Source organism: Heteronotia binoei, chromosome 6, assembly GCF_032191835.1.
Source record: "Heteronotia binoei isolate CCM8104 ecotype False Entrance Well chromosome 6, APGP_CSIRO_Hbin_v1, whole genome shotgun sequence".
NCBI classification, from domain to species: domain Eukaryota; kingdom Metazoa; phylum Chordata; class Lepidosauria; order Squamata; family Gekkonidae; genus Heteronotia; species Heteronotia binoei.
In genome coordinates this window covers 101,541,742-101,568,298 of record NC_083228.1, presented here as the reverse complement: position 1 = coordinate 101,568,298, position 26,557 = coordinate 101,541,742, and the positions used below count along the sequence as shown (strand labels likewise).

Genomic DNA, 26,557 nt, shown 5'->3' with positions numbered 1-26,557 from the left:
AGTTGTGTGGTCACCACCAGTCCCCTGGGAATCTTTTTAAAAAGCTTTGCCTTGCACAAGGTTTCAGGCAGCCAGGTGTATAATGAGACCGCAAAAGGATGGTCTTCTTTTCATATTCAGGTGGGGGAGTAGGCACATTGATGAACACGGGTTATTGAGGAAGACTCAGCATGGGTTCTGCAAGGGAAGATCTTGCCTCACTAACCTGTTACATTTCTTTGAGGGGGTGAACAAACATGTGGACAAAGGCGACCCGATAGATGTTGTTTACCTTGACTTCCAGAAAGCTTTTGATAAAGTTCCTCATCAAAGGCTCCTTAGAAAACTTGAGAGTCATGGAGTAAAAGGACAGGTCCTCTTGTGGATCAAAAACTGGCTTAGTAATAGGAAGCAGAGAGTCAGTATAAATGGGCAGTCTTCGTAGTGGAGGACGGTAAGCAGTGGGGTGCCGCAGGGCTCGGTACTGGGTCCCATGCTCTTTAACTTGTTCATAAATGATTTAGAGTTGGGAGTGAGCAGTGAAGTGGCCAAGTTTGCGGATGACACTAAATTGTTCAGGGTGGTGAGAACCAGAGAGGATTGTGAGGAACTCCAAAGAGATCTGTTGAGGCTGGGTGAGTGGGCGTCAACGTGGCAGATGCGGTTCAATGTGGCCAAGTGCAAAGTAATGCACATTGGGGCCAAGAATCCCAGCTACAAATACAAGTTGATGGGGTGTGAACTGGCAGAGACTGACCAAGAGAGAGATCTTGGGGTTGTGGTAGATAACTCACTGAAAATGTCAAGACAGTGTGCGTCTGCAATAAAAAAGGCCAACGCCATGCTGGGAATTATTAGGAAGGGAATTGAAAACAAATCAGCCAGTATCATAATGCCCCTGTATAAATCGATGGTGCGGTCTCATTTGGAGTACTGTGTGCAGTTCTGATCGCCGCACCTCAAAAAGGATATTATAGCATTGGAGAAAGTCCAGAGAAGGGCAACTAGAATGATTAAAGGGCTGGAGCACTCTCCCTATGAAGAAAGGTTGAAACGCTTGGGACTCTTTAGCTTGGAGAAACGTCGACTGCAGGGTGACATGATAGAGGTTTACAAGATAATGCATGGGATGGAGAAAGTAGAGAAAGAAGTACTTTTCTCCCTTTCTCACAATACAAGAACTCGTGGGCATTCGATGAAATTGCTGAGCAGACAGGTTAAAACGGATAAACGGAAGTACTTCTTCACCCAAAGGGTGATTAACATGTGGAATTCACTGCCACAGGAGGTGGTGGCGGCCACAAGTATAGCCACCTTCAAGAAGGGTTTAGATAAATATATGGAGCACAGGTCCATCAGTGGCTATTAGCCACAGTGTATGTGTGTATATAAATTTTTTTGCCACTGGGTGACACAGAGTGTTGGACTTGATGGGCCGTTGGCCTGATCCAACATGGCTTCTCTTATGTTCTTATGAATCATCTCATGATGGTTGCTAATGGAACAGGAAAAGGATTTGGGGAGATTAGGTAGAGTTGCTACATTCTGTGCTGAGTTTTACCAAAGAGTTTGATGTCTTTGAAACTGAGATTTTAATGTAGACCAGATCACAAAGGCCCACGTCAGAGCTAGAAATATTCTTTTAAATTCATGTTTTAGAAAAGGGAGTTCCATCCTGAGCTGTATTTTCATCTAACAGTCTTGTCCAGAGCTGTGAATTTGTCTTTCAGTTAACTTTGTGGAACACTGGAAACCAGCATTTTAAAACACACACACACACACATGATTGCACAACTGGTAAAAAAGTGGGGTTATTCTTTGTCACATTTTTCTTATACTACAGAGATTGATCAGCGTCTCCCCAAATCTTCCAAAGCTTATCAACTCTATGAAAGTACAACCACCAAAAGAGAATGAGATTATCCTGCTGAGTGGATTAACATCAGGGAACCTTCAGACTGATTTTGAAGTACCCCAGGTATGAACTTTAAGGGGTTTTTTGATGCCTTCACATTCTAACAGACATTCCATGTATTCTTATGTTAGTAACACAGAAGAATGAATTCTAATTAGGACTACAACAAAATATTAGTGTGTAAAAAGAGAACAACATGTTTACATATATAACAAATTTGTTGCTACCCCCTTATATATGTGTGATTTATAAGCATGTACACAAATCCAAAATATGTAAGGTTTAATCCACAGGACTTTATCCTTACAGCAAATATAGGTGGGGAAGAGACATATACCCAAATACACACTGCACTTAAATTATATATAATTAACTTCTAATTATAAAACAAATATGCTTCGTCAACTAACTACATTTTAGATAACAAATCTACCTTTTCCTTATCTGGCTTTATTCTAATTTTAGCTAGGTTTAAGCATAAGGCATGATGCATGTGTACTTCTAATTTACTTATCTGTTTTATAGGGAGCTTCTTGCAATGTGTAAAAAATCAAATTCTACCTCAGTCATTGGTTAGGAGGGCATCAAAGCATGCCAGTTAATGGCTGATGGCACTACATTGGTTTGCTGCTCATTGGTATTTTTTGTAACGATGCAGTTTGTTAAATTATATTACAGTGCAATTACAGATATGGTTCTGATCCAGATACAGTTAGTGATAGCTGTATTATTGAAAGTAAAGGGACTTCAGTTAGTCATGGGTAACTTGTTCCATGGGTTTAATGAGGCTTTGTCTTGACAAACTTTACATGGATTGGGCCTTATTATCAGATGATCGGCAAGTGGGTTTGTAAATGACATAATGATCTTTGATTTTTTTTTTAATGGAGAAGGTTGTAGCTTGAAAAGTACTCAAAATGGTAACAAAAAAAAATAACACAGACATGTATATTGCTTCCCTGAAACCTCTTGAGCCTGGCACCCTCATGTTTGCCCCGTGTAAAGTGGAACACCACAGCATGCTACAGACATCCAGCCAATTTTACAAGTATTTTTATTGCAGGAAGTGTTTAGAGAGAGTGAACATTTTTAACAAACATTCTCTGCTTGCATAACTCTTTTCTCCTCTATCCCCCCCCTCCCCAGTGTTCTTGGCCGGCAGATGTCTGTCTGGTTCAGTGTGCAAGAGGAAACCGAAAGAACAGCACAAGCTGCATCATCTTTGAAATAAACAAGTTCCTGATTGGGCTGGAGCTTATTCAGGAGAGGCAGCTGCATGTAGAGGCCAGCATCTTAAAGCCTGAGGATGATACCAACTGCTCAGTGTCCTCAATAGAGGAAGATTTTCTTACAGCATCAGAACACTTTGATGAGGAGAATGATGCTGAAGAGTATAAAAATGGTAAAGTCTGGCAGTCAAGCATGTAGGGCTGCTATGTTTGTAGAAATAATGCTGGATGTTCATTGATGTAGATTTCTAATGGCTGCTTGAAAGCAATATAATGAAATCAAGATAAAAGTTTTTCATGGCATTAAATATCATTGCTCATGATACATATATGTGGAGTCATTGTACATGATGGCTGCACTCTCCAGTTCATGTCACTTTGTAACGCTCACTGTTCAGGAAGAGACATCTGGACAGCTAAAGACTAACATATTGTTTTCTTTCTCCCAGATCAGGAAAAGCTAAATGTCTCAGAACCTTCAGCAGCATTCAAAAAGTATCAAGGGGAAGGACTTGAAATCCTAGACTGTAAGCAGGCCAGATTGCTATTCACTTTAGAAGAAAATTGTGATAACAAAGGCAGCACAGCTCCAGATAGGACTTCAAGTTCATCTGAGGAAGACTTTAATGTCGGGGGTGAAGACAGTGCTTTACAAACTGTTGGTAAGGCCACCAAGCAGCTACACGGGAAGGCTAGTGTAGCTGGGAAATCTAAGCCATACTCAAATACAGATGACTTGGAAGACTCTTCTAGGGGTGACACAGACAACTCTGATGTATCAGAAGACACATCTTTGGCTATAATGGCAAAGGAAAAATTGATTTCTCTGGATGATGCAACAGCAGAACAAAACAGTCACTTAGACACATCAAAGTATGGAGATGAAATAAAACCTCATACTTCCATGCAAAATGAACAAGAAACTGCAGGTCAGTTTGCTACAAATTTGGCAGAGTCTGTACTTCAGGATGCCTTCATCAGATTGTCTCAGTCTGCTTTTACGAAAGAGGCTGCCATCAGCATCTCTGTTGGTAGCTCCTTAACTTCAACCACAGGTGCAACAGACGATGACATGGCTTCCCGGCCGTGGAACCAACTTCCCAAAATTGTCATAGTTCAAAGCCCAGATGGTTCTGAAAATGTGTCTGAGTGGCCTGGATCTAGCTCACCAAATCTGTGTCCTGAGTCTGAAACAGATTGTCCTACTGAAGTTGCAGATTCAGTCCAAGACAGCACCTCCAGTGGAAGTACGCAGAGTACTTTGGAAGTAGCCTTGGCCTGTGCAGCTACAGTCATTGGTACTATTTCAAGCCCACATGCTGCAGAGAAACTTCACAGCGAACAGGAACCAATAGACTTTGAAAATGATATGGTTGGCAGTGAAGAGCCATATCCTCCCCAAGGCCTCAATAACTGTACATCTGTGGACTATTCTTTTCCATCTGCCTTGTGTGGCATGACTCAGGTAGCGAGTGCTGTTGCTGTGTGTGGTCTTGGTGAAAAAAAAGATGACACATATCCTGTCACTTCAACTGGACTCTTATCTGCTGCTGAGGCGTCAGCAGCCATTACTCTCCACTGCAGTATAGCCATAGGGAGCAGCATGGAGAACCTGAACAGTAGCATTGCACAAGCATTGTTCAAAGAGGCATCCTTAGTACTAACAAACCCAGAAACGTACAAAAATATAGGGGAGTTTATGGAATCCATAAATGGAAAAATAGTTCAGGCGGCAAGAAAACCACCAATTCCACACTTGGATGAAACTGTCGTCGATGAACTTGCCCAGAACTTGTCTAATGTTATTCTGAGGCACTCTGTGGAAGAGGTCAGGAAGAAGCAGTGTAGCTCCAGTTCAGAAAGAAGCATAGGCATGAACAGCCAAGATCTCTTTGTTGCAACTGCAAACAATCTGCTTTTTAATGTGCTGTATTTCACTTGTAAGAAAATGAGTGATATTGCACAGCTTAGTGAATATTCAGATAACTGTGCTGAAGAAAATTTCAGCTGGCAAGTAACGGACAATCAACCAAAAGAAGCAATGAATAATGTGTTACAGCAGTCCCCAAACTACTCCAATAATGAACCTTCCCCTGGAACTACTCTTGACAAGGATCTTGTTTCTTTAACAAATTCAGTTAAAGTTATCAACAGGGGAGTTGCGGCAGTTGCTCAGAAATCAGCTGTGTTTCATACAGATCTGTCCCCTAGATCTAGTGGTCATAGTTCACCTACTGGGAGGACATCCCCCAAGAAGAGGTATGTGAAAAGAACTACAAGAGATTGTTCCAAATCCACAAATCCCAGCGATAATCAAATTAAGAAAGAACTCAGATCATTAACTGGCCAGGGAAATACCACAGCTGATAATGAATGCAAACATGGTATTCAAGAATTGCAGTCTTCTAGTGCTCTAGTCAGTACAGACAGTCAGGAAGAGCACACCTGTGATGCAACATGGCAGAGTGAAACCCAGCTCAGTGTGTCCATGTTGGGTAATCAAGGTCTGTTGCCTTCCCAACCTCTGCTACAGTTGAATCACCCAACAGATAAATACTGCATAACAGATTTTGCAGAGGAATTGGCAGAAACAGTGGTTTCCATGGCAACCGAAATAGCTGCCATTTGCCTTGACAATTCAAATGGTAAGCAACCCTGGTTCTGTGCATGGAAGAGGGGAAGTGAATATTTGATGCCTCAGGCTTTGTCATGCCGGACCATCAAAAGGAAGAAGGAAACAACACAGTCAAATGGATCAGTTGTGAGAAAACATAGGCCACCTAGGCTTAGTGAAATCAAGAGAAAAACAGATGAGCATCCTGAGCTAAAAGAGAGGCTTATGAATAGAGTAGTGGATGAATCGATTAATCTTGATGACACACCAGATTCTAGTTTTGCCAATGAAGTGGCTGCTAAAATTATGAATTTAGCTGAACTCTCTATGACTGATAATGTGTGGCAGAGCCCAAACCATCCTCGGAATAGACTGCACTGTGACCGGTGGAATAGAGTCAATGCATCTAGTTGTGAAAGCATTCCTGAAGAGGATTCAGATTCCAAAGGGTCGGTCAATACTTTGGGTCTCATGAACACCCTAGGGCAGCCGATAAGCAGAACAAGTTCCATCTCTAAGCAGTCTAGCTGTGAAAGCATTACAGATGAGTTTTCAAGATTTATGGTCAACCAGATGGAAAACGAAGGCCGAGAGTTTGATTTGTTACTTGACTACTACGCTGGGAAAAATGCAAATAACATCTTAACTTCTGCCCTGCAACAAGCCTCCAAGAAAAATGGCCACCTCAACGTCCGACCGAGTTGCCCATCTAAACAATCGAGCACAGAAAGCATAACGGAAGAGTTTTATAGATACATGCTTAAAGAAATAGAAAAAGAGAATAAAGAGAATGTGTTTTCTGCAAGAAACTCAAAGGACTGGAATAGCAGTTTATTTCCTCCTTCCCAGCGATCCCCTTTTTGTTTTAGGCAGTCCTCAATGCCTGATAGATCCTCAGCTTCAAGGTTAACAGTTAATGTGCCCATTAAGGCTAATTCATTAGATGGTTTTTCCCGCAACAGTCACCAGGATTCTTTAAGTGTACAGCCTGTCAACACCATATCCTCTTCTGGGCTATGCAAATCAGACTCTTACCTGTACCAAAGATGTAGGTCTGATCAAGCAACAGACATGCTGATCCATGAGACTTGGGCAAACTCCATCAAAGCTCTGATGTGCAAGAACAAAATAATTGTGGATGAAAAAGAGGTTACAGAGTCTGAACAGCATCCCCATGACTCTCCACCTCATGTCCAACTATATGCAAATAGGCTAGCTGCAAATATTGTTGAAAGTGGGAAAACTTTAATTGCCATCCATCAAGATTCTACAAACAGAGATAGTTCAGAAGAAAGCAGTTCTATCCCAAAAGGAATGCAAGGCTCTAAACTGAAAGAAGAGAGGATAGACTTAGATGTGAAAAGCCAACATTCTGCAGCCCCTGGAATGTTTCCTACAAAGCTTACTAGCTCCTCTGCATGCCTAAGGGAAGTGCCTTTAATTCAGATAGAAACTGATCAAAGAGAAGACCTTGATAAAGGCCCAGATCTCCTAATTCAAGTTAACTTCTCCTCTGGGGAAACAAGGGAGCTATTCAACAAAGAAAAGCCTTCAGAGGCAAATATGGAAAGGCACACGGCGTCCTTTTCAAACAGCAGGTAAGAATCATGTTACACTTAGAGATGTGGGGCCCTTTGGATGAGAAATGTGTGGTGTTCAACGCCTCTTTGTATATAGGGAATGCCCACAGAAATGCAGGCAGAAAAACACACACAGATAAATGCATACTCAGTGCTTCCCACATTTCTGTCTATATATCCATTGTCACCCCCAACAGCAGAATTCAATTTACCAGATCATTGCAGCATATAGAATTCTGCTTTTCAAGTTAGCTATGCTATCAGTTTTCTTATGGCCATATCCTGTTTTTATGTGAACATACGGGAGGGGGAACCCACATTTGCATGTCTATCATAATCTGTCGCTATAGCTATGCACAAGCTGCGGATAGATATATGCGGATAGATGTCCAGCAAACATGGTACAGATCATGCTATTTTTCCTAGCTGTCTGGACAACAGATACTTCTCCTTTTCCTTTCAATTCAGCCACAATATCTTCCACTTTACCCTCATAGCATAAAATTCAGTTCTTATTGGTAATTTCTTCAGTAAGTGCTATTCACTAGGCTCCTCAATTTGTCTTAGACTCTACTCTGTTATCATTACAGAATTATTAATCCAGCTCTGGTCAGTGTCAGCCCAAGGGCAGGCAGGTGCCCCCCTGCCGCCTCCCCACAGCGCCGCAACACAGTGCCGCACTCCATTGTAACCCCCAAGTGTGACGCCCGCCCACCCCCTCCTTTCCTTTCCTTCCCTTTCCTTCACATCACCTCCCCTTCACATGATCAGAGCATGCCACACCTGGGCCCTGCTGGCCGCAACATGGTGTGTCTCTTACCATTCAGAGAACAAGCTGGAGAAGGCTCTCCAGTGCATCCTTTGAAAGGTAAGATACGTGCTGCATTGCAGCCAGCAGGGCCCAGGCACGGTGTGCTCTGATTGCGTGGGGAGGAGGCGAAGGGAAGGGAAGGAGGGGGTAGGCAGGCACCACACCTCGGCGCAGCGCCCTGGGGTATGATGGGGGGAGGCAAAGGGACAAGAAGGGGAAGGAGGGGCGGTGATGGGTGGGCAGAGGAGGCAGGCAAAACTAGGCGGTTGCCTGGGGCACTGGGAGGAGGGGAATCCAATTCAGTGCCCCCAACTTTCCAGCACCCTAGGCAATCACCTAGTTTGCCTTGTAGCCGAGCCAGCCCAGAGTTATTTAGAACTGTGAATGTTATTACTTGTAATTGTAACTATAACTGAACTTTAAATTGCAATAAAATTTTAAATTAAAAAAAAAAGCTGTGAATTGAAATATGCTGGGCATTTCTTATCTGAAAATCATTTAGGTTTTGCTCTTGCTTGCTAAGAATACACCTCAGGATTGCATAGTGAATTCAAATGCATGGCAGTTCAAGAAAATATTTTCTTAATCTATTGCTTAGAAATTTTTAAACTGTGTTTTTTATCCTATGAAAAGAGACAGACCTGATTATTCTGTCTGCATGCCTTCTTTTAGTATGTGCATTGCAGCCTGTTCTGTAGAACAGCTTTCACTCATGTCTCTGTAGTGTGGCAGGTCCTCACCTACAGATGATGCTCAAATCTTCAGATATCCCAGGACAAAGTGCAGCTGCAGTGGCCTCACCCATTCATCCAACAGTCCTTTCCCTTTCTCCCACCCTTCTCTCTTGCTTGCTAAGAAATAGAAGTCATCCTGTATTCCAGCGGTGTGTAGGAGGTCATACAGTGAATTTTATGGACTGATTTTCTGTTGTTATTTATCTCCAAGTTCCTTTCTGAAATTCATTTTAGGAAATATGGAAAATTTAAGGTGCAGTGTTGGGTAATTGCTTAGTGAAAATCAGCATACCATATAATGAAGTATCCACACATATACTTGACTAAAGGTGCAGTCTCCAGCTTGCGGCCAGGCTAATGGGAAGACTATTCCCCATGGAATACGTGGGTTATTTTGGCCAGTGAAAAAAATGCACTACAAATCAGTAGTTTTTATTATTGTTATTTTTGAACCTATAAAATCAAGACTAATTGAAGATATTTGGTTCATGATGCAACAGCGTTTTGAAACAGAAAACATTTTCTTAGAAACCTCCATTTCTTCATCAGCAGCACCTTATTCCTGTTTGTTTTTTTCCTCAATCAAAACAGTTTGGGTATGAGAAGTTGCCCAGAGCCTGAAGCCAGCTCAGGAGAGGCCAAAGCCATGGAGGAGTTTCCAGTGCCTCTTAGCAGCAGTGATGAAAGCACTGGCAGCAGCTGGTGTCAACTGGCAAACGATGAGGACAATCCTGATGATATGAGCAGCTATCTGCAATTCAGCGAGAGATCTATGAGGTAGCTGCATGCCCTTTGATCTGCAAAGGATAGAAACACTTTTGCAAATATTTTGATTGCTCAAAATGAATGTTGTTAGAATGTATGGGGAGTTAGATTTCACAAAATGTTGCAGGAGGTATAAAGTATTCAGAAACCATGCAAAGAAATTGTAGCCCAGTCCCAAGCAACCGCTTCCTGTTTCCTCAAGGAGAGCATCCTCAGACAAGCACATAGAGGTCATTGTTGTCTGTCCCATCTTATAGACACACTTTTGGATCATTTACGTCTTACTCTGTGCTACCTGTCTCTTTCTCTATTGGTATGGACATGACTGAAAAACATATGTTGAATAACAAATGAAGAACACAAGGTTTCTTCTTTCCCTGCCTCATACCCCTGTATTGTCATTTATTTGTGATCACAAGCAGCCAAGAGCGGTGTTCATGATGAGATGCATGCTACCACATTATGACAGAGTTTACTATAGTTGCTCAGCCTGTAGAAGAGAATTCACTTTCCAGCAACTTGTCCCATTGCTCAGCAGTTGGTAAAGATTACTCATATTCAAGCTAAATCTGTGTTGCTGCTGCACCCTAAACAAAGAAACCAAGTTTACCACCTCTATAAGTATTTACTTCCAAAGAAAACAATGACTAATTTCACTGTCAGGAAGTCACATGTAGGTTAATAATTTAGCCAACTGTTCCTTTTGATGCTCATTTGATTTTAATTACTCCATGCAAACCAGAGCTCTTTTGTAGAAAAAGTCCAGCAGGAATTCATTTGCATTATTAGGCCACACCCCCTGACACTGAACCAGGCGAAACTGCATTTCTGTGCATTTCTGCTTTAAATAATTTTTTAAAGGCCCTGATCCAAACAAATGGTTATATTTTGGTCTTAGGATCCTAGTCAGTAAAAAGTTGAGCAATGAAGTCCCTTGCCTCATCTCCTCATCACTTCCACTTTCAGAGGTATTTAAATTTCTGAGAGTTTGCTCGTAGGCATCTCTGAGGACAGTGTAAGAGTGTGAATTTATGTAAGCCTGGTAACTGCTTGATGATCAAGTGAAAGACCAGCATATATGTGAAACAGCCATCACAGATCACAGAGTTTTCATATAACCTCCAAAACAGTGCTTTTCAATATATGCAGTGCACGTATTTGCTGCAGATCATCAAGTGATAAGTCATCAAGTGATGAGATGCCAGAGTGATACATGGGCATGTATGAATCAACCTTTCATAGTGTGTTTTCCCCCCTGTGTAAGACTGGACTGAAATGGAATCTCCATTTTGCCATAACCAGACCATCAGCAAGTTCATAGAATCATTCTTTGCCAGTTCATAGAATCATAAGATGTGTAACGGTTGTGTATTTTTAGTAAATACGTCCACATCTTTTGTTTTACTGGTAATGATTTGCAGACTAGGACAAGAACTGTATGCCCTCAGTCTGAGAAGCAGAACAGCAGCAGTTCTGTCTGTCACTTTGGTTAACAGTGTATTCAAGTGCATGCTGGTGCAGACTGGCATTAATACTTAAACTTTTGCATCGTCAGCAATGGCAACAGCAGCACCACTAGCAGTCTTGGCATTATGGACCTGGAAATTTATCAGGAAAACATGTCATCTTCTCGTACTCTTCAGTAAGTAGCTGTCAAGGTGACCTCTGATCTTTGGAAGTGCTATTCCATTTCAGCTGAAACCATTTCCATCATTTAACAATGTGCCAAACAACCCCAAATGCCTTCATTGTTCATCCTGCTGCTTTCCAGCTGCTGTTTAACCGCCTAGCAAGTCCCATCAGTGACAAGTACAAGCCTATGGTTAGGCTGTTCCAGGATGGATAATCACCATCTGATGGAAATAAGTAATACCCATCACTTTCACATTAATTTTACAGTGTGTTCCACAGTGCAAATGAATGCAATAGCGCCTCGTGTATTTGATACAAACTCAGTGGCTTTTCAATTGGCAGTCTGAGCTGCAGTTTCATTTATTGCTGTCAATGGCTAGTAGCTGCCAATTTCTGCCTGGCATCAACAGCTGTTTGCAGCAGACACAAATCCTGATCCTGTAGTACCTGAAATTCTGTTTATACAGTGATTCTGGGTGCATATTACCATCCCATAGAGCTGGAATTATGGTCATACAATACAGACCAAATACATTGATTTCCCTGCTTTAAGAGATGTTAATGTCAGCAGACCAATGTTAATCAAATTAGACCAAATCAGCTTAAGATGAAGAAAGGCAAGTCTTTCCATTCGCATTGTGAAACAAATGTAACCCAGAACACTCCCAGAGTATATGAGTTTATTTCTACTACATTGGCTAGTGGTCTCAAGAGATGTGCAGCATACATGCCTAAAATTTCTAACACTCTGAAGCATGATGAAATGCACTGGTGAGTGGTTTATAGTGAGAATGACAAACCTTGATATGCTATACACCATGCATCTCTCCCTCTGAATCTTATGCCTTGCAATCCATACAGAGCGATGTGTACATCTTCCATTCCAGTCAGTGGAGCTGAAGCTCATAACCATGAAAACTAGGCAAGGAATCTTTGTCTGACAGATGCAGTTCTAGAAATGCATAACTCCCTCAGTGCTTAAGATTTGTGTAGGAACTTTCAAGCTGAGATATACCCAGTGATGAACTTTTTCTCCAGTTTTCTACAGCATGCACATGCATCTGGGTGAACATTTAGAAAAGGCTTGGTCTTACTCAGAAAGCCAACTGGTAACTTTGAAAATGGTGGTAGTTACAGACTGTAGATATAGGCTGGGATCTTAAAAACTGCTTAGGTATGCTTAGACTGCTTTGTGTATAATCTGAAGCCTCTCCATTCCCCACCCACCCCTTTTTTTTTGAGACTGCTAGTTTTGCTTACTGGGCAGCTGTCTGTAAATAATTCCCCATCCATTTCAAATGTCAACTAGCTTAACATAACCAATAAATGTTCCCTGTGGTTTTTCCTGGTTAGATTTCAGTTTTCTGTAGAGGTAGCATCTACATTTTCAAAATAATTTTCTAAATAGTTTTGCATGATTATTTGTTGCTATGTACTCCCTGCATTTCATGTCCCCCTATCCTGCTGTTTTCTTCTTCTCACAAGTTAACATAAAATAACTGACTGCATAGTGAAGAGGCACTCATGGTATCTGAAGAAGTGGGCTTTTGTCTATAAAAACATATGCTGGAATCAAAAGCCTTGAAAGCCCCACAAGACTCTTCCTTAGTTTGCTGGAACAGACTTGACCCAGCTAAGGAATGTTTAAATAGGGAAGGGCAGGGTTTTTCCCCCCTTTCATTGTTGGGTCAACAGTGTCATCTGTTTTTTGTCACCTTTCTTGTTACACATCCATTTTCAGGAGTAGGTGTGCTGGTCTGCAGTCAAAGAGCTTGGTTGGAGCACCTTGGAAATCAACAAAATTTTGGAGGTCTACGCTTTCAAGAGTCAACACTCCATGCATCAGATACAAGTGGGAACAGAGATGACTGAATCTTTACACCTCAGAGATTTGTATTCCTATTTGTATCTGATGCAAGGAGCTTTGACTCCTGAAAGCTTAGACCCCAAAAATCTTGTTGATTTCCAAGGTGCTACCAACTTGAATCTAGCACATCCATTTTTGTCAACTGTTTTTGTTCACCCTTTTCCCCTTTTCGATCTCCCACTCCACCCCAAAAAACCCTCAGATTCTTATTGTATTACATTGAGTGGCTGCTTGTGCTGCTGCTGTTCCAGGCTGCTATCAGTGGCTTCCAGCAAGCCATCTAATAGGGCAGCAGAGGAACTCTGGCTTGCCTTCCCACAGCGTCAGAGGCCATTTGCCTCAGTGAGCCCTTGAGTCCCTAGGTTGTGCCTTCCCGTGTGAGGCTCATTGTGGTGGCTACATTTTGCAGTGTGCACCTAGGTGGCAGAAGGCAGAGGTCAGAGAGAAATACCTGCCCAGAAGCTGGCTGGTAACCCAACAAGCAGCCTGGAACCACCCTGCAGCAGCAACAGAAGCAGCAACAGTAGTATAAAAACTATCCAGCTCATCACAATAAATGTTGTTGGGTGGATGGGAAGAGAAATAATAATGAAAGGGAGAAAGCATCACTTGTTCATTTGTCATTGTTTCCCTTCAGTTTCCTTGGCCAGAGCATTGAAACAAGCCATGTTTTTCCAGTTTGTTTCACCCCCATCATGTGAATTTGGGAATTAACCCTAACCACTAAGGATCTGAATGATGTTTGAAGTACGTTGTGTGCAACATAGAAGTCCCTTTTAGTCTAGTAAAACATTGAGCGCTCATGATAAATCATGGGAGGAGAATTAAAAGACTGGGAAATTTTCCTTCCATAGTGCAGCTGTTTGAAAGTGCAGTTATTCTATAGATTGTTGTGGACTGGAGATGGGCAAAGAGGAACTACCCCCAGACATAAGCAATACTGAATAAAGTAGTTTTAACTCTCCTGCCTATCCTAAATGGGAGGGGGAATTATGGGGGATGTATACTTAAGAGTTCAGCCCCTGACCCTAATTCACACACATCCAATGCTAGGAGGCTGTTGTTTGGGTGGAGTTCTGTCATCTTCACAGACTGAAAACATCCTGGGGAGGTAAAATTAGTTGGAAGGAGTACTTTTCCTCTTGTTGAATAAATCTCTTGAGGACTCTTAATTACAAAGTGGACTGAACACTTAATAGTCTCTAACATCCTGTACCGGGGGAGAGAATTAGGAACAGGGGGTGAATGTTTCATATTACACATACCTCAACCCTAATTCCACCTGCCCCCCTACAATACTTAACTTGTTAGAAACTCAATCAGGTCAATTCCTTCCCTCTATTCTGGTTTATCTCCCCACCCCACCCCCCAAAAAAAACTTGTTTAATTACCTTCATTGTGTTATGCTTAAGGGGGGCAATAAACTTGGTCATGTTTTGTTGAGCCATTTTAGGGTAGTCTCCCCCCCCCCCCCCCAATTTATGAACTAAGATTTTTATACATAGCTGGAGATTGTCTCCTGGGTATGCAGAAGCCCTTAGACTTAGAGAATCTGTGGGTGGTAGTTGTGTCATTACTTTACTGAAGGGGTGAGAGAGACTGTGACATCTCAGGGCTCCTTCTGAAATTATTTCAGCTGTCCTAAAAGAATGTGTTGCTGTGCTCTTAAGTGATTGACAGTAATCTTTATTGTTGTTTTTGTTTTTCAAGTGAATTAGTAGAAGAAAACACATTCTGTAATAAACAACCAGAAAAAGAAGAGGGTAAGTTAAATGTCATTAATAGGACACGGGGATGTAAATTGGCTTTCAAGCATCTGGCTTCATTGAATACAAGTTCTAATTTCACTCTTTATTCAGAATGTACTGTTGGTTTATCTGTGGAAACAGCCAATAAGCAAAAGAATATCTTGGTGGTAAACTTCGATCTGGAACCAGAGTGCCCTGATGTAGAACTACGTGCTACCCTTCAGTGGATAGCTGCATCGGAGCTTGGAATCCCCATTATCTATTTTAAGAAATCTCAGGAAAATAGAATTGAAAAGGTAATGCCTTTTAGTGCTAGTGGAAATGATGGTTTCATGTTTTCTTGGTGTATATCTTGCAGTATTCTACCTATAAGAATTTTTAAGCAATTGTGAAATTGGAAGGAATGAAATGAATTGAAAGACTGCATTCAGTTCTGTGTAATGTGCATTCAGGTAACCCAAGCTCAGGGCCTGTGAAAAACTGCAGGAGGGGAGGAACCACTAGGAAATCCTACTGCTGAAAATTGCCCCCTCCAAGATTCTCTAAGCTCTTAAGGTTTTGAGAATCTCCCCTCCTCACACCCACAACTTTTTGCCTCCTTTTACATATAGATGCTCTCAACACTTTATCTTTTCTGGAACATTTTTGCCCTTGGTATGACACTTTTTGGAGGTTATTTTTCCTGTTCCTTAATTTACAACACAATATATTTCTGCATACCTGGGGAGCATCCAAGTAAGTGGAGACCCCAACCTTGCCTTTGTCATCCACAAGTGACCAGCCAGTTAGATATCATGAGAAGGGCAAAACATGTATTCAGATATTCTTTGGGTCAGAATGGTAACAATTCTCATCTTTAGATTTTGCTACCCAACCATCACTGAGATACATCTCACATCTCTATCCCACTTTTCTTCCAAGGAGGTCAAGGTGTCATCCCTGTACTTTATCCCGTTATCTTCATAATAAACTTGTGAGATGGGTTAGGCTGCAAGGGAGAGACTGGCCCAAGACCATCCAGGGAACTGAGGGAGGATTTGAACCTAGGTGTCCCCAGTTCAAGTCAGACTACTGAACCATGCTGCTATCATGCAAACTCTAGAAATGGCTTCACATTAAAACAATCTAGAATTACTTTGTCCTGCATAAGAATACCCGCAAAACCTCTGGGGGTCACAATGGCAGGACACAATGATCCCATAGACTGGCTTCTTGCAGTAAATCAAGCAAGGAGTTAGACTGCTGTCATTTATTTAACTATTGGAGATTTGATTGGCTATGCAGATTTTTCAAAATGTTGTTTTGGCATCAGCTACTTCCACAGCACAAGGATTTACACTGTGTTACTGCTGTTAAGCTGTGGCAATAATTTTGTGGCTGACTCGGCCTCCTGAGGCAGCCATTTTGTTGCTGCACCCATCATGCTGCGTCAGAATTCCAAATGAACCCACAGGCTGAAAAAAGTTGAAGAACCCTGATTTTAGACACTGTGGGCTGAAATAGAAGGTGAGGTGTAAAGCTTTTTAATAACCAAATAGAACACCATGAAAGGGGGCAAGCGGGAAGCCTGCTCCCCCTTGCCTCCAGTTCGGTGACTTATAAACTGCACATCTGTATCACACAAGGACTAGGGAGCCACACTGTTGCCATCTTAGAAGAGGAGAATGTAGCACCCCTGCTAAGACCTTGCATAGGATCCTGTGTGCTCCTGTGCCAAGACAAGCAGCTCATAAAATCAGACCCCACGTCTTATAAAACCTTGAGCTTATCGTTATGAGCAGCAGAGGTATTGTTTAGTATTTTCCAAGGGAAAATATTTGGGAATCATAAACATCATTTAAGCTGCATTCAGTAGCAACTGCCCAAATTGTATCGCATTATAGAAGCAGCTGTCAGCTTTACCATATGCCTTTGTAAACAGCTAAGCCAACTGCAAAACACACATACCCCAGAGAGTGATGAAACACATCCTGTCAGCAAGCCTACCCTTGGAAATCACATGCCTAGTTGAACGCATTTAAAATATGTGTTCCGAGTCTGGAATGCCATATGCAAATAGCTAACAGCCCAACTTGTTACGAAGACATTATAGTTTCTCATACACTGAAGAAGAGGAGTGATGCAGAAGGAGAAGCTTAATTAGATATTGATTGTGAAATTCAAGAAAAATGAAAAGGCTTTGATTTCCATTGCCAAGTCAGAAGAAAAGCTAGGACTGAATGTGTGGCACAACAACGCCCCCACAGCTCAACAAAATAGCAAAGCACAAAAGTGGACCAGGTCAAGATTTTCTCCAGCTGCTTGAACATGTAAAGGAATTTTTTGTAATAAAAAAATGTTTTATAACACAACTTTATTGTCCCTTCTGGATTTAACTTTGGCTGCAAGAGACTTCTTGGATTTTCTGGAGCTTCTGATGAGTCACCACACATTGCTGGCAGACAGAATTTGGCATGACAATTAGTGTATAAATGTTAGACTAGGGCACATCCGAGTTCCAATCCCTCTTCAGCCTCAGAGCTCACTGGGTGACCTTGCATTAGTTCCTTGCATCTGGTTTATTGTGAGTATAAAGTGGAAGAGCTGAGAATCATGACCACTACCCTGAGCTCCTTGGAGGAAGGGCAGTGTAAAGAATGAAGTGGATAGATAGATAGATAGATAGATAGATAGATAGATAGATAGATAGATAGATAGATAGATAGATAGATAGATAGATAGATAGATAGATAGATAGATAGATAGATAGATAGATGATAGATAGATGATGGAAAGTGGCAAAGGCCTGTTCTACAAAGAGTAATACAAGAGACTTGCAGAGGGGAGATTATCCCCCCCCCCTCATTTGAATTTTTGTAGGAAACCAGTGGCCAAATGATCAGCTTCAATGCAGGCTTATTCCCTGCTTAACTACTTGGCACCATAGTATACTGCAAGAGTGTAAATTTAGATGTGTGCATTGTGTGGGCCATTAGATTTGCATGCAAGTGTGCGGATCAGCCGGTGCTGACCCTTGGAAGCATGTGTGCCTGCAAGACAGAGTCCTTATCTACCTGCACCTTTCCAGCGCTGTCATCTGAGAACCACAAGGTCTTATAAATATTAGGGCAGCCTAAGCAAGAGCATCTCCTTGTTGGCCAACATTTTATATTTGCCTTGTAGCAGCATCTTCATACCTTATCTCTCAAAGTGATTCATACACACATACTTGCTTTCCTATTGCTTGGCCACTCAGATTAATCACTTGATCAACAGCTGAGTCTATGAACTGGCTCCAGTGAAAAGTGATTAAGCTATGGTAACTCATTCACACAGGCATGGCCTTACTTAAAGTCAATGAGCAATGAAAGATTAATGTCACATGTGAGCCAGCAGGCTTTATTTCATTATTGCAAAAATGGAAAAAAAATGTATTGAATAAAACCTATTCTAAGAGTAAAACTGTTCCTCCAGTTTTTAGATGTTGTGCGGCTTGTCCATCAGAAGTCCTGGAAAGTGGGTGATATCTTTCATGCCGTGGTGCAGTTCTGCCAGCTCCATGAAGAAAGGGGAGAGTTGACTCCAAGCCTCTTTGACTGGCTTCTTGAGTTGGGATAAGAAACCGTCATCATACTCGTTTTCATTTGTGATCTATCTTAAGTGGCAGTGGTTTGTGAGTGGCCCTTTTTCAAAACATCAGCACAATATACTGAGCAAGACGTACACAAACTCTGGCAATACACCATGAGTCAGTTTCAGAGGTGCACACGGAGAAAGGGAAAGACCATTCTGTCAGGCTGGGGGGCTGGCACCTTGCATTTTAGAATGTACTGTTGTAGAAGACATTGGGTGTGCATTTTAAATGAGTGACCTGTTGTGACAGCTGAACACAAACGCCTACTTCCTGTCATCAGAGTATCTGTCAGCTATATGTATTGACTGATCCTTAAATCACTGTAAGCAAGGCAAGCAGGAGATCCCTAATATTTGTAGCCTGACTACTGAAGTGATTTGCAGAACACTAACCAAATGCTTATGTAGGAGGCTGCGTCTCTCAGTGAATTCTATGTAATTAGGTTTTCAAATCACTGCAGAGGAGCAGAAAAAAAGGAATCTGAGCTCTTGTCCGTAGCCATTCAGCAGATATCTGTGTTCCACAGAGACAAAGAAAACATTCAGATTGTCTCTGAAACTTGCCTGTTATTTTTACCTGCAGTACTGAGACTCTTTGCTCCAGTGAACAGATCCCTGGACTGCCCATTAACAGAACTGAGACCCACATGCAGCTCCACTTGTTGTGATGCTATGGGGAAGTATTTGTACCCTCATACCTCAAGCATTTTCATCTGTAATGATGATTTGTGTCCTTTGTAAAGTTCTTTACAATATTTGAATAAAGATAATTGTTTTGGGGGAAAGCATTCAACATTTTTACTAAAAGTTTACAGCTTGGTCCAATGCATGTTTACCCAGAAGCAAGTCCCACAGAGTTCAATAGAACTTACTCCCAAGTCTTGTTCATAGGCTTGCAGACTTAGCCTATTAAATTTAATTTAAGCCAATCTGAAAAATAATACATTGCACCTTCATAGTATGGGCATTAATTTCTGAGGGGTTTTATACAAATAATACCTTTGAAGCATAATTTATTTATAGAGAATATCTTGTTTGGATTTTAAATATTTAGGTTACATACAAAAGTTCTTATATGTTTATCAATTTGCAACTTAGATTGTCAGATAATTAGCTGTTTTCATACTTACATTTATATATTCTTTGGTACCTGCTGAAGAGACTGGTTTTAATTTACAGTCAAGAAAGGAAATCCCATCATTGTAAAAATCTTCAGCTAATTAGGCCACTAAAATATCTCCATTTCAGATTGTCCATATCCTCTGCTAGTGCAGTCAGAATGCAGTTACTTTAACCTATTGGAATTACCACATATTTTGTATTTGCTACTTTGAGAAACGTAAACCTTAATCTTTTGATTGTGTAGCGCTTGAAAAATATAAAAAGCATCTTTTATTTTATATGATTCTGAGATATGTCCAGAAATAAAATAATTTTGCATCTATTTTTGAAATAATTTCAAATAAATTATAAGAGCCATAATTACCACTATTAGTTCTCCTAGTAAATCAGTTTCCATGCATGCATGCCCTTACTCATATATTCAGCAATGAAGACAGGTGCCAGAATTTTAATTGAGTCCTAAGTGTTCAAAGCAACTTTGCTGAGAATACAATTACAATAGTGAAGGTTTAGTTCACACAAAGGCCATTGACTTTAAGCACTGACTTTAGCTGAACTGCAACTAGGTTGCCCACCAAAACTTGTATGCATTCAGTACCTCTCTGAAATCTACAATACAATACAATACACTGGAGAATTAAAAGTAGAAATCATGTGTTGGGGAAAGGATATTTATTTTTAGGACAAGGTCAGTTGTCTGTTTTCAGATGTTTTGCAGTGGTAAAATAAATGTTTACTTATCCTACAAAGCACAAATTACATAGGTGATGTGTAACAGTGTAATGAAGTTCCTTTCTGTACATTTCTTAGTATTGCAGCCTGACCTGAAATAAATTTGTGTTAACATTGTGTCACCTTTGTCTTTCTAATGTTCTTTGCATATAACAAAGAATAAAGCCATAATATCCGTCTACTTAGCAAAATCTGTCTCAGACAAAAATGATTTTTTAAAGCCAACTTTGTTTCAGAATTTGTACAAATAAAGGGAACTGGAGTGTCAAGCCCCCCTGAAGGTTTTACCTTTCAAAGGTGCTGAACATCCAGAATTCTTGAAGATTATTGGATTATCTATAAAACAAGTAATTAAATTTACCAATATATCTTTATTATGCATTTTGAAGTTACTGAGGGTAAATTCATGAAAGGCCCGGTTTAGAACACAAGAGGTCAAATACAAAAAATGCAGAATCTGAACATGAATTCCGGAAGGCTGTGTTAATCTGTCGCAGAACAGATATTGTGGTTGAGCCAGCAGATCAGCTTGGTCTGAAAATACACTTTCATCTGAACTACTGTCCCCCCCGCCTTCCCCCGGTACTGAAATGTGGCTGGGGATTAAGAGGAAAATGAGGTTGAATCTTAAAAGGATTAATAGCCTTTTCATTCATATAATGACATACAAAAAAGTCAAATATTTTAAAATATAAGAATCAAGACCTATTATTTCAGATCTCTGATTAACCAAGCAAAATATACTTCACCAACCATGTCTGACATCCTGCCAGGAGCTCCATAAACCTTCTGTCTCTTTTTGGGGCAGTAAAAACTGGAGCACCTAATAGGAAACTATACCTTAGTTGTTAGGCTTAGCAGGTCACAAGCATCCTGGAGGCTTGTTTTAGCTAGAGCATCCTGACACAGCCAAGGAAACACATGTACACCACAATTAACGGTGCTTCTCTGGTTCTGATCAAAATAAATGGATGCGTTTGATGGAAATGAACATAGTGCAAGCTGTGAAGAACTAAGTGGACTCAAAACTTGTATCAGGGCTCTAGTTATGCAACTGAGAGAAGAATCCTTCCACACCTCTTAAGACTGCAAACTTTTGTTAGGCCTTTGTTAACAAAACAAATGTTTCAGTAGCTTTAAGCTAAGGGCTTCTTTTTCAAGAAAACAATTTTTGTACTTTCTGGAGTGCCTATTGTAGAAACGAATGAAGCATCACATTCCAGGGCCTAAAGCAATGAAGCCAATGCTTCACTCTGAAGCAGATCTCACATGTAAGACTTTCACAGCTTTTACAGGAGATAAAACCATGCATAATAGCAGACAATCCTTAGGGGAAACTGCACAGGAAAGTCAGGATAGACAATATTTCAATTGGCTTGACATTTTCAGGGCAATACAGCAAACAGGCTTGGTACATGAAGTTTTTGATTCAAAAATGCATTTAAAAACAAGCTTTCATACCCATACAAAAAAAAGGTTCTGGATATTCTGATAAATATGTTGAGTTAATCTCTTAACCATAACTGAAGAGGACAAAGGACTAAAAAAAAATGGCATTGCTGTAGAGTAACAGGGCCCAAAGCAGCAGCAATGCCTAGAAGTTGTTAATATGGTGCCCGTCAAAAGAACTGTATTAAGGTCAGCTTTCCTATTCTCCCATTGTGCTGGATCTAGAAAGAGCTTTGCTGAGTTACACAAAGGTAATTTTGCTTAACAATAAAAAGAAATTGAAGATTTTAAAAAAAACAGCTCTGTTTTATTCATTCTGCTAGGAGCAGCTCTGCAACAGTATGACAGAAGAGCAGTGAGACCCTCTTTTCGCCAGACAGATAATCTCTAACATGAATAAACTCTCTGCTTCAGCACCTGATGATTCTGTCCTCTGTGAAAATTGGGGAAAGATCAAGCAAACTCAGCCTCCATGCAATCAGGCACTTAGGGTTCATGCCGGCAGCTACTACCAGATGAAATGAGGGATTTTATCCCTCTCTTCCACTATGCCACTGTGATGCCACCCATACATAAGTCTGTGTAATATTTTGCACTATGGACCGGGGAACTCCAATGAACCAATAACAGACAGTATAATTGGTAACAATGTTAATAAAAGTATTTTCAATGAAGTAGTATTAGTTCACAGCTAACAAAAAATATTCCATGTTCAAATAATTTATTTATTTTTTGTATTCACCTTCTGTTACACCACTTCATAGTGTATGATCTGAAGGTGAGGAATTAGCATCTCTCAGAAGTGAACTCCCAGTGGAATGGGGTGAAGTGTTAATTTTTGCTATGTTTTACTTATTTCCTGTAACTGGTTCATTTTGATATTTAGACTTGTATATATTGAAATTCACTTTAAGCCAGGGGTGGCCAAACTGTGGCTCTTTCACACATATTGTGTGGCTCTCAAAGCCACTACTGTCCTGTCAGCCAACTTGGAAAAGGCATTTCTCTCTTTAAATCCCCTCTCCAAGCCAAGCCAGCAGGTGGCTTGGAAAAGGCATTAAAGTTAAAGTTGCTTTCTTTTTACCGCTCCCTCTCCCATCTATCTGCCTGCCTGCCTTGCTTCTCCCTTCCCAAACATCTGGCATTTATTCTATGTGGCTCTTATGTTAAGCAAGTTCGGCCACCCCTGTTCTAAGCCTTCAGGTTGGGGCATGCTACAAATCCATTATGCAAGTACTAATAAATTAATAATTTTCCATAACACAGTAGAATAATGCAACAAAAGTAAATCAGCTTTCAAAGTGTGTGTTAATTCCCCAAATCCTAAATATAATGATGCAATCTTTTCATATGCCATGTTTCAAACATATTTATTAAACAAAACTATTCATAGTAAGAACAATTATCCAACCATAAATGTGAGGTATCCAAGTAATACATAGTACACAGTTAATAACAGCATGATGCATCTCCTACCTCCCACCCATTCCATCTGGCCTACAAACATTACAAGAAAAGCAATGTTGCTTGTCACAACTTAACCACTAGCCTATATTTCAGTGCTAACTAATGGCTCATGCAATGTAGTTTGATAACATCAATGAATGCAGTAAAACATCTACTTCAGCAAGTTTTTAAAAGGCAAAAACTGGTTTTTGAAGGCCTCAATTGGTTATTGACTTTGTAAGAAATTCATCACATGAAAGCTGCTAGGAAGCTGGATCAGATATCATCTTTAATTAACGCCATATTCTGCATGTATTATCCTTGCTCCCTAGAAGAAGAATTAATAGATTAGCAATGGATTTCATTTGTGTAAGTTTTACTATATCTGATTTGAAGGCCTAGGCCGTTTTCCCACTAGCGTTTGCTCCGGCGTAGCGCCCCATTTACCTCCGGATCTTCTCTTGGATTTCGCACATGTTGCTCCGGCGCTGCGCTTTGCTCCGGCGCTTCAGGGATTTTACGCCGGAGTATGTTTTTCAGCAAGTTGCCGGAGTTTCCGAAAACCTCCGGATCCACTCCGGATCCACTCAGCGGAGTTTCCTGTGCGAAATCCATCCACGCCGGATCGACTGCTTTGGGGGCGTCACCCTCTCCCTTTCCGTCCTCCCACCCCATCCACCCGCTTGGCCAATCATCAGCATTTCGCGGCGCTTCCCCAAAGTGCCGGCACGGCCATTTTTTTTTTTTAAACTTCACAGTTTTGCGTAATAGCGATATTTCGAAATTAACAAATAGAAAAAAAAAAACCCTCCTGGAATAGCCTCAATTGGCACTTCAATTGGTTTCGTTAGAATTTTTTTTTATTATTGACTTTAGTTGCATTATTCCGCTGTTGCGTTATCTCGATAATGCGAAAACGACCATTGCTGGGGGGGGGGGAATGTAGTGCCGGTGCGGGCCACAGCGTCCATGTGTGTGTGTTTTAAGAAGGGAATGCCTCCCTCAGCTGTGCCACCAGGATTTCTGGACCTGCACAAAATCGCCATGTATAAAATGGGAGGTTGGAGTCCTGCATTCTTCTCCCTGGCTACATTCCGCTCGGTTAGAAAGTAGACGCGACCGAGCTCCTCACACGCGCCACAGAAGGGGAAGGAGAGAATGGAGCGGGGGGGGGGAGCTCTGGCAGCAGGAATCAGTCAGGTCCCCGTTGCAAGCGCCAGCCGGGGAGGGGAAAGAGAGCGGAGGAAATTTGGGGGGGGGGGATCTAGTGCTTCAGAATTTGGGGGGGGGAATCTAGTGCTAGGATTCTCCACTGTGAATGCTTCCGTTAATACATAAAGGGCTGTGGAGGATTCTACAGCTGCAGCCAATCCATAAGCAGCAGCAGCACACGTGATGCGGTTTGTCCAAGAAATGAAGGGGAGGCAGCAGCTCGATGTTACGTTAGTACGTTAGTACGTCATTACGCGACCAGACTTGCGCTTAAAAAAAAAATGATTGACAGGGCATCGGACTCAAGCCGATGCCAGTGGGAAAACGATTTGAGCCGGGGCTTCAGGGAAGGCGACGCCGCAAAGAGTCACTAGTGGGAAAACGAGAAAAATGCTCTGGACATAATTGCGCCGCGGAAAAAGGGGAGCAAACGCTAAGTGCGAAAACGGCCCTAGTGTCAGGGTGGATAACGAAATCAGAAAAACAGGGCCAGGTACAAGGAGAGAAGTTTCTGCATATACAGGGGAAACCCACAGAATGCAGAAAATACTAGTTCACCCTCACACAGACACACTAATACTAGGAAATTATTTTATAGAAAGGGTTTAGTCCAGCCTGCATATGTGTCAGCGATACTTCACAGGTCCATGATATTGGGCATCTGTTTTAATGGCTCAGGGAACCAAAATGGCACCAGATCTCAATTGCCTCAAAAGTCAAGAATGGAGCCTTAATGAGGTGGCACTAAGAGTAGATGAAAACTGGTTTCTTAAATCTTTAGAGCCACAGAAGTGATCCTAGAGAAGAACTCCCACCCAATTACAACCCAGTGATGCCCGCACTGCAAAGACATCCTCAGGGCTCAGAGTAGCTGCTGGAAGAGTCCCCTGTGCCTCTTCTGACACAGAAGATATGCAGTTGTTATCCTCAGCCCTTTTAGTCATCCAAACTACCTCAGATGTCAAAGAAGCTCAGAAGTGATGAGAGGTAACGGTGTGGGGCATGGGGGAAATTATGTGTAATTGAAGCAAGTGTTGGACTTAGGGAACATGAAGGATGGAGGAGCCAACTGGTGGAGAAGTTAAAGGATTGAAGTATGGCGAGAACCAGTGAAAGAGGGAGGAAAGAAGATTGGAGGCAAAGGTTACAGAGGGAATGGTGGTTGAAGACAAAGGGTGCATTCACACACATTAAATAATGTGCTTTCCAACTGGATTTTTACTGTGTAAGAATAGCAAAATCCACTTGCAGTCACTATGTGAAAGCACTCAAAGGCTGGAAATCAAATTAGGCAGTTAAGGAAGGAGTACTGAAAAACAGCTGAAGGGAGAGATGGATGGATGAAGTTAAAAAGGGGGAACCAAGAAACAGGAAGAAAGTGATGCTGTGGGGAAAGACAGGAAGGACAGTGCTAAGTATGTGAGATCAGAAAATATGTTCAGGGAGTTTGGGGAAGATGACGATGGTGGGTAGAAAACTCTAAAGGAAAGGAATGTTGCCAAAAAAAATGATAATGGAGTGATGAGAGGGGAACACAAATGGTGGGCATGGGGCCAGAGAATCTGGAAAGTAATAGGAGTGTTGTGGGCAATGGGGGAGAGGGAAGAGATGGCATGATAGGGATGTGGAGAGAATAAAGGATGCAGTGGGGATGATGAAGTGATCACATGGAGGGGGAAGAAGGACGGAATTAAATAAAAGGGAAAAGCAAAGTTAAAGAATAAAGGGGTGGAACATTACAGAAGGAACTACAGGGGAGCAGAGATCTAAAAGCAAGGGTTTTTTTAAAAGCTTGCTCTCAGTCAGCTTCATAATTAATTCCCCATACTGCAATTTACTTATAGGACTAAATTTAAGGGGTACATGTGGAGAATCCTGTGAACAATCTGCAACATTTTGTTTTGAGTCCCCACATAATACACAGAAGAGAAACTATGGGTCTCAGAACCCTTATGCAATGTGCTGGATCAATAATATTTACACCCATCCCTCCTAATGGAAACCAATTTTCTAGGTTCCACTGCTGCAGCACCTAGATGTGCTACATCTTTTCTTGGGGAAAAATGGTCTAGTTTGATAGTGGAGTATATGCTTTGGGTGAAGATAGTCC

General features: G+C 41.4%; 2 protein-coding genes across 2 annotated transcripts in view; one reads left to right on the top strand and one right to left on the bottom strand.

Moving 5' to 3' along the window:
• The window catches only part of SPHKAP (SPHK1 interactor, AKAP domain containing), a 123,056-nt gene extending 103,785 nt beyond the window's left edge, over positions 1-19,271 (top strand). Inside the window, exons 5-12 of the mRNA XM_060242250.1 lie at positions 1,823-1,957; positions 3,041-3,296; positions 3,573-7,335; positions 9,454-9,639; positions 11,183-11,269; positions 14,837-14,889; positions 14,986-15,170; positions 18,328-19,271. Of these exons, the coding sequence (XP_060098233.1) occupies positions 1,823-1,957; positions 3,041-3,296; positions 3,573-7,335; positions 9,454-9,639; positions 11,183-11,269; positions 14,837-14,889; positions 14,986-15,170; positions 18,328-18,471 (4,809 nt within the window). The 3' untranslated portion in view covers positions 18,472-19,271. The remainder of the gene's footprint in view (positions 1-1,822; positions 1,958-3,040; positions 3,297-3,572; positions 7,336-9,453; positions 9,640-11,182; positions 11,270-14,836; positions 14,890-14,985; positions 15,171-18,327) is intronic.
• Positions 19,272-23,143: 3,872 nt separating this feature from the next.
• The window catches only part of DAW1 (dynein assembly factor with WD repeats 1), a 41,908-nt gene continuing 38,494 nt past the window's right edge, over positions 23,144-26,557 (bottom strand). The window contains exon 13 of the mRNA XM_060242249.1: positions 23,144-23,563. Coding sequence (XP_060098232.1) covers positions 23,529-23,563 — 35 coding nt within the window. The 3' untranslated portion in view covers positions 23,144-23,528. The remainder of the gene's footprint in view (positions 23,564-26,557) is intronic.